The following is an 18157-nucleotide window of genomic DNA, read 5'->3' on the forward strand; positions in this document are numbered from 1 at the left end:
ATCAGTTACTATCGGCACAAACGCGCCGTGTCGATGACAAGGCGGCCGTTTTGTGTGGGCAGGCACTGCCCAGCGACCATGTGAGGAATTGCCTGCATCATTATAAAAAACATTTCCTGCTCAGGCACTGACACAGCTATCCCTATCCATAACAACAGAGAGCCGGCAAGGTGCAAGGACCGCTCAGGCAGCAAACAAAGGATTTGCTTAGATTCTCTCAAACTCCACGAAGACATGCAGACCGTGTCGTTGTGCCCCCTGCGGCGAGGGGACTGCGCAGTCGCGTGTATCTCGCCGAAGGGGGGGGCGGGTCAGCGCCACCTTGCGCTCACTCCAGTTTGACCAACTGGCGCCTCGAAAAGGGGGTGGGAAACTGATTGAATATCAGCCACCTTGGTTTTTTTGTCGCCAAATAAAATCGGCACATTCCAAACTCGTCTTCACGTGCACATAGCATTTCTAGTCATCAGGACCGAGGCCACTCATTCACCTCTCTCTCGGTCCCCCCCAATTTGACGCAGCGAGCCCCTGTGCTGACGGCGCTCCGGTGGGAGCGAAGCCATGGTCACCAGTCCACCGTGAGTTCACGACCTCGTTACGACCGCGTTTCCGTCCTTCGATCACTCAACTGCGTTAATTTTCGAGTGGCATGAAAGAGTGATACGAAGCTTTAATTTCCGAACAGACATACGGAACATATCGAACGCTTCTGTACCCTCCCGACACCCTAGTTCACTGCCTATTCCGGTTCGCTGTCAACATGGAATCGTTGCCCCTCCGAGCCTTTTGGCTGACCGTCCTCATCGGCGGTTTCCTGCCTTGCGTCTTGTGTGACACAAGTGATTTGACTGCTGTTGATCCGGATTTCACAGTGAGTATCCCGAAAGACGGACTTCCAGAGGATCTCGAAGAAGTCTTCTTTCTTCAGCCGGCTGGCACTCTTCGCGTCATCGACGAGACCGGCTCAGCTGTCTATATGCCCCAGATGAGCACGGACTCTGAGGATGGTGCTTCTGCGCGAATTCGCACTGACTCTGGCGACGCTTCGTCGGAAACGTACAGCGCCGCGTACGCGTTCGTGAATGGAAAGTGTGACTTCACGAAGGAAATCCAGTACAAGGACGCATTTCCAGGGTACTCTCAGCCGATTTGGGTTCGGACCGCCTCTGCTGATGCCGCGGAGGCGAAAGCATCATCGGCGGGAGCGGTTGCGAACTTCACATTGACGAACCCTCCTGAAGAGTATTTGACTGAGGTGGTGAGTTTCTGCGTGAGATTCAAGACGTTCTTGGCTTCTGGATCTTCAACCACGACAACGACCCCTACGACAGAGACTTCGAAAGCGGAGTCCAGCTCTACCAGTTCAGACACATCAAAGCCTACGGAGCCCCCGGCACCTGTGACCCCGTCTGAGGGTTCAGATCACACTACGGAAGAACAGTCCGACAAGAACCATGGTGTAGGAAATGGCCCATCAGTACCTGGCGAAGCGGCCGGACAGGCGGGTTCGGAAGCCGCCTCAGGTCCTGGGAGTTCCTCATCTACAGATGCTGAGCCTCGTCCGGAACATGAGGAGCTTCCCGGCGCAGAGAGCCACACAGCATCTCCCACAACCGGACATGTCGAGAAAAAAGGGATTTCGGAAGGAACACATGAGAAACCAGTCACCGGGGTCACCGGAGAGAGTCTTGGCTCGGGAGAGGGTGGTGCAGGAGGGGAAAACGCACGGGCGAGGAGGCTTTCTGAAACAGGCAGCCCGAAAGAGGCATACTTGACAATCGTCGTACACTCCGCTGCCTGGGGATTGGCAGGGGGAGTCGGAGCACTCTCAGCTTTTGTTCTCTGCATTGTCTCTGCAGTGTTGCCCACATTCTAGTTGTGTGCCGCTACAGTACAATGTTGCCGGTTCCGGGGCGACACCCGGCCACAGTATACAAACAAAGAGAATGTCGGCCCGTTGGCATTGTCGACGAAGTTAATGGTTGTGGAGAAGAGGTGGCAGTCTGACGATTGACCATAGGGCTGCAAAAATTTTCTATTGTCCCTTTGTGAAGACAAACATATCCCGAAGGGACGTGTGTGTGTGTGTCTAAACCAGGTGAATTAAGACTTATCATGGCGTTTTTGTAAGGTTGCATTGAGCCGCTTGGGGAAAAGGGAACATTTCTGTGGCAGTACAATGCCCGTCAACATTGCTTTCGCTTCATTCGGTCGAGGGGTTGAACACACCAGCCACTCGCGTGTCGAGCTGTACAACGCAACGAATCGTTATTTTCTGGGGCTGATACTTGACTCTCTGGGCTGTTGGGCAGTGGCACGCTGGCGTCTAATACCGTTCCTAGGCAACCTGTTCAACATGCTGAGAATTCTCGACTGGCTTTCGTGTCCACGTTTGCAGCTACTTTGATAGCACTTTTGTCCATTCGCTGTTGGGCCGCTGTAGTGCTTTGACAGGCAGAGGACACTTGCCCAGGCGGATGGGGGGGGGTGGGGAGGGCACGAGTCTTGATTGATTTTGTCCACTAGAGTGAACAGTCATGCTTTTTTCAATAATAAGGAAAACACGGCAAACCATAGTCAACAACGAGGAGGAACCCTGCCGTGTATGGCCTGCTTCCGAGCAGCAGTTCCCACAAGGGGCCAGAATAGCCCTGGTTCGCAGTTACGGATGGGATTCGACGCCTGTATTTCAAGCACTGCGGTGACAGTTGCTTCGTGGATTTTCCTATGCTATGACAAAACCATTGTTCTCGGAGAAACCTTGTCTGACCCAACGCAGGAAGGTCGATTATTGTCAGCACGACTTTCTCGGGACTAGATTTACAACCGCGTGGTATAATTTTGCTAAGAGATCGACGCACAACCACAGCGGCACCCCGGCAAATCCCATCATAAAGGTGAATGCCGGTATCATGTGCCCGACAGACCTGGGGTGCATGACATTCGGTCAGGCAGATATACCCGGATACATCTGCCACTTACTTTAGTCGCTCCTTCACCTGCCGTGCCGTTGTTTTCCCCTTGCCTTCTCTCGCCTCTTCTGTTCGGATCTAACCTGGGACCATTGGTGCATTCCCTCTGATCTGGAAATCCTCATTCCTCATATACCGATGTTGTGCCTTTTAACCCATGAGCCTGGTGACGTCCTCTGTTCCTTACTGTTCGCGCATACTACCACCAGTTTACGCTAACCTAGATTCTGTTCGCTGGAGAACGGTAAGACTATTTTTTCTTCTTCGGTCTACATAGCCCTATCCTCCACTGCATCGATTCCCTACAAAGTGGAAGGCAACATCTTTTCTCCCCAAGTGAGTTGCTGGAATACTTTTTCCACGAACAGTGTAAAGTGCAATGTATGAATCTGGCTAATGTCATAAGGATGTAGAACTCCCACCTTCCATCGGTCCGTCTTCACCTGGTGGTTCAGAGACCGTACACCACCTGCGTGTGAGGGATTGCGGTTTGCGGTGCGACCGACCGCACGGCTTGTACCTCTGATGTGGCTGTTTTCTCATCGAACCAATTCCCCTCGCGACAACAATGCAAGGCGAAAAATGGACAGTGACTTGAAGAGCAGGTGAGTTTCCCATTCTGTTCACCTCGTGCACGTTGCTCTGCAGCGCATTGACAGCCCAGGTGGCAGCAGAGCACTTGCCTGCAGCAACACCAACTTGTCTATTCGGTAAACTAATGCACGACCGGTTCCACACAAAGCTACCACACAGTCTCCGAATCGCGATGCCTATCCGTTCCGGATCAAAAGGCACCATGAGATATTTTTAGTGTCCTTCGTCCATCAGATCTCCACGTAAATTTGGGAGTAAGAAGGGACCGAGCTCGTCCAGCAGTGTCGTCACACACAGATAAAAAGGAGCTGGCAAAGCGACGCATTCTGAGCACCTTCCTGTTGTCTCGTGCTGACAGAGAAAATACTCTTTCCTTTTCTGATTCCTCGTGTGAATCCAAGCCCTGGACAGACAGGATCCGTGGATGGCCTATCGCCTACCGGCTTCAAAAGTACCGGGTGGAGAAGCCTACGCGGCGGCTCAGCACGGCACAGCCTCCCTTTTCACATGAAACGCGTGACAAGTTCTATCACCTTTACTGAGCACCAAGACGAATACCATCGGCAGAGACAGCCTCTCTAACACGTCGCAGGGCGTCACACCACGGGAAGAGACGCAGAGAACCTACTTAACGTCGCCGAGACCACGAAGAAGATATGGAGTCAGTACCTCTACGAAGAGCCGAGTCCTGAAACAAACAGACAACAGACGGCACGACCCTTTTCACGCGGATGCCACGAATAGGGACCGCTCTCGTTTGCCAAGATTTCCCTCACCGCCATTACCCCCCTGCACGTTGTAGGCATATGCAGACTTGCGAAAAATGCGCCGCTAGAACAGTGTTTGGATTTCACAGTGTGGCAATGAAAGGGGGTATCGAGCCATGCAAGACACTTTTCGGAACTGGTAGTTCAACATGAGAGAGAACATAGGAAGGCGGGGAAAAACAAAGAAGACGGTTACGCAACCGATACCCTCTAAGGTTGGGTAAGGAGCACCAGGGAACACAGAGACAAATGCAGCCGCAGCATTCGCGTGTGAGAAGATTCCGCAATGAACTCACACCGAGCCGACAAAGAAAAACCGGTTTCTCGTGTTGCACTTATTCTTATCTATCTTGACCTCGGTCGCCTGGCTGCTTCAGCGCCTCTCCCGTTCTCCGTCATTTTTTGGGTGTAACACGCACTCCAGCTGCTGCTTCGGTCCTTACCGCGGCTCGGCCGAGTGAAGAAAGAAACAAGTCGTCTTCATCTTCCACCAAGCTCTCTTCTCCTTTCCTGGATGCGTCGTCCTCCGACATGTAGCTGCTTCGTCTCTTGCGTGTGAATTCTTGAGTTCCGAGAGAATAACCTGTAGCCGCCGTCGCTGTCCGATCTTTGTCGGAGCGATTCGGGATTTGTCCCTCTCTCTGCGCTTCTCTCTCCTCTTGAAACATTCTGGACTCCTGCCTCGTTCCATCCACTTCACAGGACGAAGCTGGCCGGGAAGGCGGTCGGGCGGAATGGAAACGAGAAGTGTGAGACTCGCGTCGGCTGCCTTCGTGGCCGTCGCCCTCAGACGCAGCTGGATGCATGCGCGAGTGAGGCGCATAACCAGGTGAGGAATTGACGCCGCGTGTTTGAGACGCCGGCCGAGAAGAGGACTACACGAATGCAAAGACACACAGGAGCAGGCTCACGAAGCGACTGCTGACAGGAACGGTAATGGGTCTCCACTCTCGTTGTTTACCCGGGAACCGCTCCAGACGCACCGCCACAGGCACAGCACTTCACACACGGCACGCCGCTTCAGCTCGACGAACACGCGGTTACTCTTTTTCCCCGATGTGCCACTCAAATCGGCGTCTGCTCATGCTTGTCTGCTTGCCCTGTGTTTAAGGCCACGACAGCTGACACGCATGGAGGCAGAAGCCCGCAGGTTCAACTGCGAACAGTGGAGACTGTCTGTCCAAACGAAGATACACGAATCAGGCGACGGGAGAGTGAAGTGGGGAACCTACAATCTGCGACGGTCTGAAGAACGAACGGAGATCCGCCTGCTGTCTTTTCGGCTCTGACGAGAGCCCTCCCACAGCTCCTTTCCGCTTCGCTGACAGCTGACTGAACGGCTTCTCGCGCTCGCGGCCTCCGCCTGCTGGACCTGACGTCCTTGCAGACATTGTGGGACTCTACGAAGAACACACACGCGAGGAAAAGGAAGAAAACAAAATACCGAATCGCGATAGGCATGCGTGGATCGCGCGGAAACGCGACGTTTCCGACGACACACCGGCGACGGAAATGCTGGACAGCAGTAGGCGAACCTGAAGTGTAACGGCAGATTTTGTGCTCGACTGGACGCAACCAACTCGCTGCGGTTTCCCACAACCAAAAAGATTCTTCACCAGTGTCGATTCTGTGTTTTGCCGCCCTGGCGCCTGGCATCGGAGGCTGTTGCTCCCCTTTGTAGCGCTCCGTGGGGAACAGCTTCTGCACGACTCTCCGTTTGAACTCTGTGACGCGGCTTCTGTGAGACGGGGAGAAGAGTTCTCCTGGAGAACGCCTCGCCGACCCAGAGCTGATCACTTCGCCTGCGTGGCGTCTCCGTCTGTTTACCTGGTTTCCTTCTTCTTCCCCGAAATCCGCATCTTCATCGTGGCTGTCGCGCCGTCCTCGGTTCCCTCGAGTCCCTGTCTTCCCCGACGCATGCACATTTGGACTCGACGACGCGTCCTTCACTCTGCCTCTTCGGCCCAGCCCCCGTCGCCCCTTCTGAGGCCCTGCGGCCTCGGAAGAAAACTCCTCGCTCGGCCTACCAACCACAAGAGACAGCGCGGCTCTCGCTCCTCGCTTCTCGCCGACGCGGGCCGCGCAGCCTCTCGGCAGCCCGCGTTGCCGCGCTCTCTGCAGCCCCGTCCCTCTCGACGCCGCGCCAGCGGCTGAGCCTCCTGCCTCGGCATCGGAAAAGTCGGAGTCTGTCGCTCTGGCGTCCGAAGCTTCTTCGTCGAAGAGTCCAGTCGAACCTGAAGGCGCGGACAAGAGACGGGGAGAGAGACACGGCAAGCGCACGTGGTACGACGAAGGACGGAGGGACGACGGGGACGACCGAAGAAACGGAGGGACGACGGGGACGACCGAAGAAACGGAGGGACGACGGGGACGACCGAAGAAACGGAGGGACGACGGGGACGATCAAAGAAACGGAGGGACGACCGAAGAAACGCAGGGACGACCGAAGGAACGGAGGGACGACGGGGACGACCGCAGACGACTCGAAACCCGAGGCGACAAAGAGACAGAGGGAGAAACGAACAAAGAGTGACAGAGAAGCGAGCAGCGTACGACGGCTGGCGGAGCCAGCGAGAGAAGCTGCAACATCATCGTGACGCTCGAAATAAAAACATTCCGTTTCAGCGTCTGCAAGACAGAGTCGCGAAGCGGCGATACCCCAGAGCATCAAACAGGGACGGCCGCGGTGCTGCACAGGGGGACTCAGAAGCAACCTGGGGTTTTGCTGAACTGGAAAGTCTTTCCTCCCCGGCTCGCTGACCTCGTCGCCATCAGCCGGCGACTGACTCCGAGAATTTCTCCTTCATCGAGACAAGGTCCGAAACCGGACAGGCCTCATATGCCGGCGAACAAACATATATACGCGGCTGCCTAGGGATATGACCGCCCACATACACAAACAGATCTATCTATCTGTCTATCTATCTCTCTGTGCAAAAACCATGTATACATAAGTATATATATGTATATATGTATATATGTATGTAAGGGTCCGTAGAGGAGTAGAGAGGAACTTACCATTGTGGTTCCTTGGCTTCTTTTCGGGAAGTTGACTCGTGTCGACGGTCTCTGCTGCAAAATCATCTTCCTCTTCCCTCGGTACCTCTCCCGTCGCAGACGCGTCTTCACCGTCTCCGCGGCGTCCCTGCGAGCAGGCCGGAACCAGATCCAGAACGCGGATGCACAGACCCAGAGACGACGGGGCGAGAGACGGAGAGACACCGAGGGGCGACCAAGAAGCCGACAAGGAAGAGAAAGAAAACGCGGCAAAAAGACGAGCAGAGAAACGTGCGCTGTGGCAGGCGACCCGGGAAGAAGGGGAAACACAAACGGATGACAGCGTTTTTCACGGGATCCATCCGTTCATACTCGTAGAAACAACCAGCTGCCTATCCACCGGTGCAATTGTCTCTACCTCCCGGCGAAGCTATGCACGGACACAATTTCCTCTGTCTAGACACTGCCTTCTGCCCCTACAAGCGCACTGCTCGCATACTCGCTGGGAGGTGTCTTCCGCCTCCGCGTTTTTCGCCGCGTCGAGAAGTTCTTCTTCGTCCGGGAAACCATGAAGAAGGCGCTTTTCCCGGATGCCTCGCGTTCGCTCCTGCATCGCCAGAAACGAAAAGGAAGGGAAACCAGTGCCTTTCCGCGGAGGCAAACACCAGCCAAAAACGAGAGACGAGAAGACCAGAGCGACCAGCCCCCACCACCCGAATACCCTCGGCGCCGTCGACCCCGGGCCTCTGCCCGTGTTTTTGCATGCACGTTTCTTGGGTTCGCCTTATATTTGGAGAAACCGTTCGGTTGCGATTGGCGCGTCGACGCAGGAACGCACATCGAGCACACCGGGGTGCGCAACCGTGGAGGAAGCAACGATGACAGTCTTGCGGGCCGCGAACTGCGCGAAAAGAAGTGAAAAACAGGCACGACACGGGCCAGAGAACGAAAGGAAACGAGTCCTCACCGCAATGACGGCGTGGACATCTGCGGGCTCGATGTCTTTCTCGACATCCGGCGCCAGGACGTGGAGCTTGCTCTTCGCTTCGCGCCGTGCTGCCTGTACACTGCGATCGACGAAGGCTGCAATCGCATTGGTGTCCTGCGGCAACAACAGGAGAGGAGAGAGAGACGGTGGCTGCGACCAGAGTCCCCCGCGGAAAGAAGGGGAACAGGACGAAAACCACGAGGGAAATGACGGGAAAAGCGCGACATACGAAAAAGCGAAGGACGGGCGCGAAGAGCGGCGGAGGCGAGAAGAGTCGAGAGACTGGCAGTAAGAAGCGAGCAAACAACGCGTGTGAGAAGAAAGACGAGGAAGATCGAGGGGAAACGAGGCGGGCAAACGACAGCATGTAAACGTTGGAATAGGCAAACGGAGGGAACGAAGGCAGACGGGCGCGGAGGGGAAGGAGACAACGACACGAGGAAGAAGTGGAAGAGAAGCAGGAGGCAATGCATGGGCGGCGCACAGAAGAGAGCGCTTAAAGAAAAAGGCAAGAATGTGAGGAAGGAGACAGGACAGAACGCAAGGAATAGGAATGCAACAGCGACAAGGTCAGAGGGAGGTGCTGACGAGGGAGGCGCGCTTCGCTCAGCCTACCATCTTAACAACGAAATCCTGCACGGCCACGTTGAAATCCGGTTCAGGCAGGAGATCGAGGGTGTTGGCTTCTTCGAGGAAATGAAAGATCTGCGGAAAGGAAACGCCGATCAGAGAGAAATAGGTGGATCAGGGCGCGACACGGTTTTAAAGGATGAGCATGGGAAACCAGTCTCCCCATCCAGAAAGGCGCAGACGGTTGTCTGCCGACCCCGCGTTCTTCCGCGGGGTCTCCCTGTCGCCAGCCTTCCGCACCGCATTTCTGTCCACCTCAGAAGCAGGAACCGAGGCGGCAACAGCGGCGCACGAGCGACGAAATTCGACGAGGTCGGAGATCAAGACGCCTTGCATTACTCGCCAAAGAGAAGCCGGACCTGGCCGAGGCCGCCGACGCACAACGCGAACCGCGAAACACGGAAAAAGAAAAAACGACAGAAAAGCGACACAACCGCGGAAACCGAGGCGAACAAGGTCAGAAGGAAGACGGGCACAGAGAGAGAGCGACGTCTGCCTGCTCCGTCGAGAAACTGCGCAGGAAAGAAGCGCAGAGAGGCGAGTGGGGAGGCGAAGAAAATAAAGCTGAGCTTACAATGTCGCGGATCTCCGACGTGTCATCTCCGGCGATCTCTTCAATCTCCAAATCAGGCAGCCGCTGACTCAACTTCTCGCCTGGCCTGCAGCACAGAGAGATGCCGAAGGATCGACAAGGAAGAAGACAACGCGAGGCGGTGAAGCAGAGAATCGCGCGCGCGAGGACGCGTTACACGGAGAGAAACCGAGAGACACACCAGGAGATGGAAGATGCAACGCCGCCAATGGGAGAGAAGCAGTCGAGGGACAGGCAAAATCGAACACAGGAAGATGAGACAAGACACGGGGCGGAAACGAAGGGAAAAGAGGGATATGACGGAAGGCCCATCCCCGGAGGCGGAGGTCTCTTCGTTTCTTCAGCAGTTCGTAGATAAGGGGACATCTGGAAGCGAGTCAACGAGACAGCAGACGGAGACGAAGAGAGCGAAAACAAGGAACAGAACACAGAAGAAGCGCGCCGTGCACGCGAGCGGAACTGCGGCAAAGGGGCGACTCGCTGCTGGTGAAAAACGACACAGACGAGGCAAGAGGCAACGGAGGCCTCCAAGAAGGAAGCAAGAGAATGATAGAAAGGACCATCCTCGACAGGGCCGCAGAGGGATCCGCGAAGAAGAAGGGAACAAAGTGAGGGACAGCAAAGGAGACAAACGCAAGAGCGAGGCAGACCTTGCACGACGAGGCAAGGGCGGGGCCGCCGTGGAAAGCCATCGCCAAAAATAGAAAAAGGCAGAGAAGACACCTGAGTTCGTCCCGAAGCGACTGCGTCCACACGCGCGAACGCGAGATCTCGGTAACATACGGGTGGTGAGTGGTCGCGCGTTTCCGGTAAAAATGCAGAATGTCTCCTGGGTTTGCTACACGCCCGACGAATTGGGCGCCGAAGCGCGAAGTGCTAACGGTCGAGAAGCCGGAGTGTTCGACACGGAGGCGAAGGAGCGGCAGCTTTTTCTTCTTCTTCGTCGAGTAATTGCAAAATAACTCAAAGGCATCTGCCTCGCCGGCGTCCTCTCGCTTCGCCTTCTCGCCTCCCAACCTCCCTTGCGTCCCGCTGGCCGCCCCACCTCTATCGTCACCCCTATCGTCTTCTCCCTCTTCTCGGTCTTGTCCTGTCTCGCCTCGTTCCAGAGCGTAGCGCGACAGCAGTGCCTCGACGGCGTCAGTGAGGAGTTGCCAAACGTCTCGGTCTTCGGCGGGCTGCGCAGTTTGGAGGTTCCTGGAGCCGCCGCGTTTCGCGGGGATTCGCTGGGGGGCTGCCGGGGCGCCGAGCGAAGAGGCGAGAGGCGGCGCTTGCAGCAGATCGGCCAGAGTCAGGTCCTCGAAAATGAGAGGGCGAACAGTGCGCAGCCGCTGGGGAGTTATCCTGTAGTTCTCTCCGCTGTGTGTTTTAGAGCGAGGCGCAGGGGTCCGCCCGCAGGACAGCAGGGAACACAGCCAGGCGCGGAAGCGTGAGGAGAAGAAGCGCGTACAGAGAAGATGCGTGGAGAGACGCGGGAGGAAAAGAATCAAAGGGGGAGAAGAGGCGACAGAAGGAGACGAAGCCACTGAGGAACGAAAACGCGGCAGGGACTCGAAGCCGAACTGGAGTTTGTGGCATGGGAGAAGAAGGACAAGCACAAAGAGACAAGGAAGGAGAGAGGAGGGACGGGGGACGAGGACAGCGGAGACAGACACGACGGAGGAAAGCCAAGACAGAGAGAGAGGACGACAAAACGTATGAGCCATGGTTTCATTTGGATGAAGTGGGCGCACAGAGGCAAGAGAAAAAACACGCGACCACAGTGGGAGAAGAATGAAACGCCTCTCGAAACTTCGAGAGAGACGACGGTTCATTTTCGATTCGAAAGCGTGTCGAGAGACGAAGCGCTGTAGCCACGAATGCAATGCGTTCACCTAACCAACGGCATCGAACGAGGACAAGGTCCGAAGAGGGAAGAGGCAGAGAACCGAAACATCGTCGCATCCACACACACACACACACACTTGTGTGCACACGCACATGTCGAGCCACATCGAAAATCCACTGCACCACCTGTTCGAATCAAGAAAGATCTACATTCGCACAACCATATACACAAACATAATATATCTATACAGATGAATGCACAGGTTAACACAGACATGTCGAAAACACATATCTCCGTGTATATATCTATATATATACATATGTATACGTGCTTCTAAACGCGTACTGAAAAGCGGGGGAAGCGAACCGTGTGCTTGTTCGTGGGAGCGTCTTGCTTACCGCACTTCAAGAAGAAACACGTGCTTCGGCAGAGCTTCTCCGGCAACGAGCGACGTCGCAATCGAAGACCCAGGCTGCAGAATTCGGAACGTGCCTTGTGGGGACTCGCGCAGGTCGACGTGGCAGTCGTGCTCGTGCCCCTAGAGAAAACATTTTGGAGAAAAAGGAGAAAAAACCGGACAGCGAGAGGTTACTGGCGCGCGAACAGAGCCCACCTCAGCGGACGCGACAAACAAAGCGGAAGTCCGGGAGCGAAAAAACCTGATTTCCGGCGAAGCAGCGGCGAGACTTCCCCATCCGCCACCCGCACCCCCTTCTCCCTTTCCCCAAGATCGCGCGTTCTCCGCCTCGTGACGTCGCATCACAAAAAGGGAGACAGAACTCGGGTGTTGGGCCCTCAGTCTCCAGATTCATCCAGAGACGCGGAGACGGAGGAAACGGGCAGGCGAGGCGTGAGAGCTGCAAGCGGCGCAAGTGCCCAGGACTCGCCTGCAGTCTTTTTGTGCGGTATGTCGAGACGGCGAGCACAGACAGCCACGCAGTCGGGTTCCGAAAACAGAACGACAGCAACGACAGGCACACGAAATATCGAAACGCAGGCGGGCGTAAGCTCTCGGAAACAAGAGGCGTAAAGCCTTCAACGCGACCGCAGCTGAGGCGGCACCTGCTGAGAGAGAAGGCGAGGCGTGGGACGTGGAGACGCATTTCGTCCGAAGTGCTTCTGTCTAGACCTTACCCAGATGGCGAGGTCGAGAAAATCCGGCAGCATTTGCTCGTGGATGCAGTTCTTTGCCGGCTGGCCTCCAAACGCTCCCTTGTACCTGGAAAAGGGGAAGAAGACAGGCAAAGGGGGCGACAGGACAAAGAAACAGACAAGAGAAGCAGCGTGAGAACACTAAAGCAAAAGTGCAAAACAGTCGAGGAAACTGCAGGTCCGAAAGAAGACGCGGAGACACGCGCAGGATACACCTAGATAAGGACATCGCCACAGAAACCGGAAAGGCGAGAGAGAGACACACGAAATACCGAAAGAGACATTGCTTTGCGTTATCGGGTTCGTCTCAGGAGTCGTCCGGCCGCGTCTCAGTTTCCCTCATCTTCTCATGCGTGTGTCTCGCGCGTTCCCCGGCTCTTCCCCTGGTTTTGCGTTCAACTCCTCTTTATCCACCGGTGTCTTTTCTTCTCGCCCTCGTCGTACATGTTCTGATGGACAACCATGATGTTGAACCAGTCGTCGACGGAGTCTCCGCTGTCCGACGAGGACGGCACGAGGAAGCGAACCTACAACAGGCAACCGAAGACGAGCAAGAAAACCCGGCCAGAGGAGAGGACATACAACGACGACAAAAAACTACAGAAGACAGAAAAAGAAAAAGAAAGGCAGAAATAGAGAAAGAAAGGCAGAAATAGAGAAACGAAAGACAGAAGGAAAGAGAAAGAATAGAAAGAGAAAGAGAAGAGAGAAGGAAAGAAGAGAGAGGGGAAAGAGAGGAAAGCAAGGGCCCTACGCAACGGATAGAGACTCGTACAGAGAAGCAGCCCTTAGTGCTGGGCTAACGGAAAAGGTGTGGACAGATCGATCTTCGGGACGTGCGTTTCGTTACTCACGAAAAAGAGAGAAACCGGACGGAAGAAAAGAAACGAAGAACGCATCCGCAGACAGATTGACAACGTGGGTCTCCTCTTTTCCTTCCACGGCTCGCTCCCCCATCCCCCCAGCGACAGGTAAAACCCCAGCTGCCTGCTCAAAGAGTCCTTGCCAAAACCTTCGGTTCTTTCTCTCACCTTTTCGTTGTTGAAGGCTCTGTGCAGGCGAGCGTCGCGAATCCACCCTACGCCGTAAATCGCAACCTGCGCAGATTCACAGAGACTCGGAGGGTCGCGCGATATCTGTTTGCGGCTCGGTGATCCTGCGACAATCTTAATGCCGGACGCCCCTCACGTTGGCTGATTTCAAGTGCTCCTTTATGCGTGGAAGTATCGAATCATGCACGTGATCATTCGTCTGTACGAATGCATGAAAGGGCGCACGCCATTGTGACTATGCACACAGAAACATGCCTGTACAGAGGAGTTGGTGCAGACCTGAGTTATCGCGAAAGACGACTGCCAGGCTCTCTCCAGTTCCCGTCCCGAGGGTCAAATGCGCCACGCGAGTTTCTGCCGTTCGAAGGGGCTAAAAGAGCAAGAGGCGAAATCCCGCGAGAGATGAGGCTCGCAGCTCGTGTAAGGGAAGAAGGCCAAAACAGACGGAGAGGAAGCCGAGAAGAGACGCCAGGAGTGAAAGCCTGCTGACGGCTGCAGCGCTGGCGACTCTCGGGGCTTGCGATGTGACACTGTCTTGAAGCGAACGAAGTCCGAGGAGGCGACAAACGAAACTGCGACTGAAGAGGAGGAAACGCACCTTTGTTCGCCCTTTCCTGATGAGAATAGGTTTTATCGTCACTTCGTCCGAAGCCTCGCACCGCCCAAAGTAATTGATCTGGGAAGCAGGGAAACAAGAACCGCGTTGCGAAGTGAAGGACGCTTGCACGGACGCGAAACACAGAAAGGGAGCAAGGCGGGTGGCGACAGATGTGCGGCGCTGCGAACGAGGAAAGAAACGACGCCCTCAACGTGGCTCAGCGCTGTGCAGTGGCTGCCGGGGCGAAAGAAGAAGCGTCGCACGCTAGAAAACAGCTAAAAAGAGCGAAGGAAAGGAAGGCGAGAGACGGAGCAAAGAGAGGTGTATGTACACCGGAAGCGCTCCGAACCCCGCGGTCGATGCTTCCGTCCTCTCGTCACGTGTTCCGAGGGAACAGATGGAGAAAAGGAGATAGAAAGAATGCAGATGGACACGCAGAGAAAATGGCGTGCGCGATATAGATGCAAGGCGCAGCGAAACGAGGAAGGCATGCATGGGTCCGCGAAGAGGAGAAACCTCGGCGAGTCGATGCAAACGCGAGGAGGCGAGCGGTGACGCCTTGCATGCCCACGAGAAGAACAAAGAGAGACGATACAAATGCACGGCACACGCGTGAGATGCCGCGATCAGCGGAGACCGAAGAAACGCCGGTGTACACGCGCGTATCGAAACGAGCAGGTGCGGAAAGGGGTTCGGATGTGTGTTTTTCTGGATAAGTCGAACTTATATTAAACAACATACAACATGAAGCTTTGTTTGAAAACATTTGAGTATGAGGCAGTTCTTGTCCTAAATTCCATGAAAACCAAAAATGCGATTTATAGAAAGAAAAACTTGGAGAAGGCCCAAGAAACGACGCCAGAAGAACTCTCACCAGGTGCGCAGCTTCGAGCAAATCGAGAGGCGACAAGTGAGATTGTTCGCCTGGGTCATCTGCCATTCGAGAAAAAGGAAGCGCAGGAGCGACAAAGAGGCAACAGAGACTGAGGCGTCTGGAGGAGGAGCGAAAACAGAGGGACTCGAGTCAGGGAAGCAGGCCGACATCTTTAGGAAACGCGGCGCGAGAGAAGGAGAAAGGAGAAAATGTGGAGAGCGCCGCACGGCCCGAAGGAAAAGAAAACGAAGCCCCACAACAGCAGCAGGCCTCCGTCCTCGAGGCGGCAGCGGAGAAAGCACGGCTGTGTCATCTACGTGTCTACATCGTTTTCAGACACACACGAGATGACAGAGCCGTGGGGATAGCGATCGCGCAGATGCAGACACCCAAGCGAGTTCGTTACCGTGGTTTCCATGCATGGCGAAGATAGGCATGCAGACGTTGATGTTTTCGTCCAGGTAGTTTAGCCCGAATCGGAATCCGTCTACTTTTTTCCCGGAAGTCTTCTCCGCGGCCGCCGCGTCGTTGTCTTTTCCGTCTCCGGCATCTCGTCGACTGCTCTCTGCGGCGCTCTGAAGCACTTCGAAGCTCACCGCGCCATCGCCGAAGCAAAACTTCCTCAAGAGGCAGAACGTTCGATACCTGCGCGAGTCAGGAACAGAGGGAGATCGACGGAAGACGGGAGATTGCGAGAAGTGAAAACCGAGGCGGAAACGAGAGGAGCGGAGGAACGCGCGGACTCCTCGCAGCAGTTGTTCGAAGAACAGAGAGCAGGCCGCACGTGACGAGACGTTTTGAACGGTGAAGAGAAACCGAAGGAGACGCGGGCCGAGCGAGAACGAGGCTCCCCGTAACGGCACGAGCGGAAACAGAGAGGGTGAAAAAGGCTAAAGACAAAAGGGAGAAGCTTCAAGGACGTGTGCAGGCGAAAAGTAAGAGGGGCGCTGGTCCGCATCCGTACAGCGGACTTTTAACGTTGCTCGTCGCGCCTCGTAAGACACTCGTGATGGGCTATAAAAGGAGGGCCGGAAAGCACGAGTGGTGCGCTTGCGTTCTCTGAGACACGTAGGCGTGTGTCCCCGAGGAGGCGAGAAGGGAAGGGGAAGGCGGAGACGGCCATGCAAGAACGACACAGAGAAGACGAACGCATGCCAGTCTCGGAGAGTCTGTGAGGGCCAACCCAGGGCGAGACTTTCGCGAGGCGACGCGGGTGTTTCTTGATACAGAGGAAAATGAGGAAACTCGGAAACGACAAGGACGAAAACGTCAAGGATCGAAGAAGACATGGAGACACACACGAAAGAGAACGCAGGCCTGATGCGTGAAACGGTGGAACCGGAAGCGAGGGGACCTGTGAGGCGAGAGGCGAAACGGCCGCCACGGGAAGAGTTCGGGAGAGAAACAAAAAGAGAAATCACGGAGAAACCGAAGGGGACTCACATTGTAGCCCGAGACGGTCGATTTTCGTCGAACAAATCTCCGCCATGGAGAAGGAAGTCGACCTTTAAATTCCTCCCGATTTCCAGGATTTCTTCGAACGTTTCAAAGCTGTCGCCCCCGCGCTCGCTGTCTTCTGCCTTGTAGCCGAGGTGCGTGTCGGTAGCGACGAGAATGCGCAGCACGTCTTCGTCTCCCCGCTCTTCTCTTTCTCTCGTGTCTTCGCTGCCAGCCGTCTCTCCGCCTTCTTCCATTCTCTGAGACGAACTTGGTCTCCGTCTGAGGAAGCTGCATCCACTGCGCGAGGCGCCTGCGTCGGGGGGCGGCGACGCACGCAACGGAGAGGCTCTCAAGGAGGAGTCGAGGAAGGCGCGAGGCGCTGGAGCGCGTGGGAGGCTCTCAGCTGCCTCGGAGGAAAACATTTGCTCACCGCAACGGCCTGAGCCTCTGGTCACGTGAGCGCCCCCATCCTCGTCTCGCGAGGTAGGAGACCTGTCTTGGAATCTTCCTCTCTTCCTGGACGCTGGACCGAGCCCTCGGTCTGCTTTCCCGTGAGGTATACGTACACCTAATTCCCGGGACGTGTCCCGGCAAGCGGCCTGTGAGGGTGGAAAAAATGAAGAGGTCTGCTCGCGTCTCTGTTCCTTTCTTTCTCTTTCTCGAGCATCCTCGGCAGAGCCTTGGTACGCGTCATCCTCGTCTTCCTCAAACAGAGGAAGGCAGGCACTGCTGCAGGCCTGGGGAGGTGAGACGGGATTTTCTCTCCTGACCCGCTCTCTCTGAGTGACTCGTGAAGCTGGGGCTGTCTCCTGCGGCTGATCATCGAAGGGAAACTCGCCCTGAGAAAGAAGCTCGTCAAAGGCGCTCCGCAGGGCCGAAGCCATCGTGCGTGGCCGGAAAGCGCATGCGACTGCAGAAGCGGAAGAAACACAAGAATAGAAGGGAGGCAGCCACCGACCGATACACCTGACGGCTCGGAGAGGGGCGGTCGCGGCCAGGAAGGGGGCGGAGAAGAAGAAGAAGGCAAAAACCAGGATGCGGCAAAGCGCGACCTCGCGTTCGAACGCCAGCCGAACACCAGACGAGGAAGGGAACTAAGATAAGCAGCCCGTGTTTCTGGCGAAGAAAACAGGGACAAGGAGGTGAATCACGTAGAGATACGAGAAGAGAGAGAGAAAAGACTTTTACAGCATCTAACTCTCTTGTTGCTTTGGGAAAAGACGCGGTGTGCCAGCAGAGGGAGCGTTGCGCCGCTGTTCACAGACAGAAGACAAAACAAGCGGAACAAAAACATGAGAACATAAAGAGGAAAGTAAGAGTGAAGTGCGAGTACGAAGGACGCGAACTCGCCACTTTGGGGCGAAGAAGTCCGAGAGTTTCCCGACTTTTCTCCCGCCGGCGACGCCAGCGAGCTCTCCTCGTGACAAGACACACGACGCACAGTTGCCAGTGTCTCTGCTTGGTTTTCAGGCACCGGCGACCTTCCAAAGCAAGGACAGCTTCTTTTCTGATTGAGAGAAAACAAGACGCGCCCCTCGCACGTCGACACAAACAGAAGGAAAAAGGACATCTTTTCTCGAGATGTGATCGCGTGGCGGCCTCTCGTGTGCAGGGAGACGCCGGAGACGACACAGCCCGCCACGTCTCCTCAGCCCCTAAACCGTAAAGCAAAA

The 18157-nt window shown here is 55.5% G+C and overlaps 2 protein-coding genes across 2 annotated transcripts; one reads left to right on the forward strand and one right to left on the reverse strand.

The window, feature by feature from the left end:
* Positions 1-760: 760 nt before the first annotated feature.
* Positions 761-1876, forward strand: NCLIV_067960 (uncharacterized protein; the record flags this gene model as incomplete). The annotated part of the gene is made up of 1 exon (XM_003886348.1): positions 761-1876. The coding sequence occupies one exon, from the start codon at positions 761-763 to the stop codon at positions 1874-1876; it is 1116 nt and encodes a 371-aa protein (XP_003886397.1).
* A 2318-nt stretch (positions 1877-4194) lies between these two features.
* Positions 4195-16738, reverse strand: NCLIV_067970 (putative double-strand break repair protein; the record flags this gene model as incomplete). Its single annotated transcript, XM_003886349.1, has 18 exons — positions 4195-4254; positions 4777-5208; positions 5566-5733; positions 6161-6567; positions 7352-7478; positions 8169-8231; positions 8298-8432; positions 8934-9023; positions 9523-9607; positions 10324-10899; positions 11767-11906; positions 12503-12587; positions 12965-13047; positions 13552-13617; positions 14171-14248; positions 15045-15103; positions 15451-15689; positions 16488-16738. The coding sequence occupies 18 exons, from the start codon at positions 16736-16738 to the stop codon at positions 4195-4197; spliced, it is 3144 nt and encodes a 1047-aa protein (XP_003886398.1).
* Between the last annotated feature and the right edge of the window lie 1419 nt (positions 16739-18157).

The sequence above is a fragment of the Neospora caninum genome, chromosome XII, assembly GCF_000208865.1.
Source record: "Neospora caninum Liverpool complete genome, chromosome XII".
Classification (NCBI taxonomy): domain Eukaryota; phylum Apicomplexa; class Conoidasida; order Eucoccidiorida; family Sarcocystidae; genus Neospora; species Neospora caninum.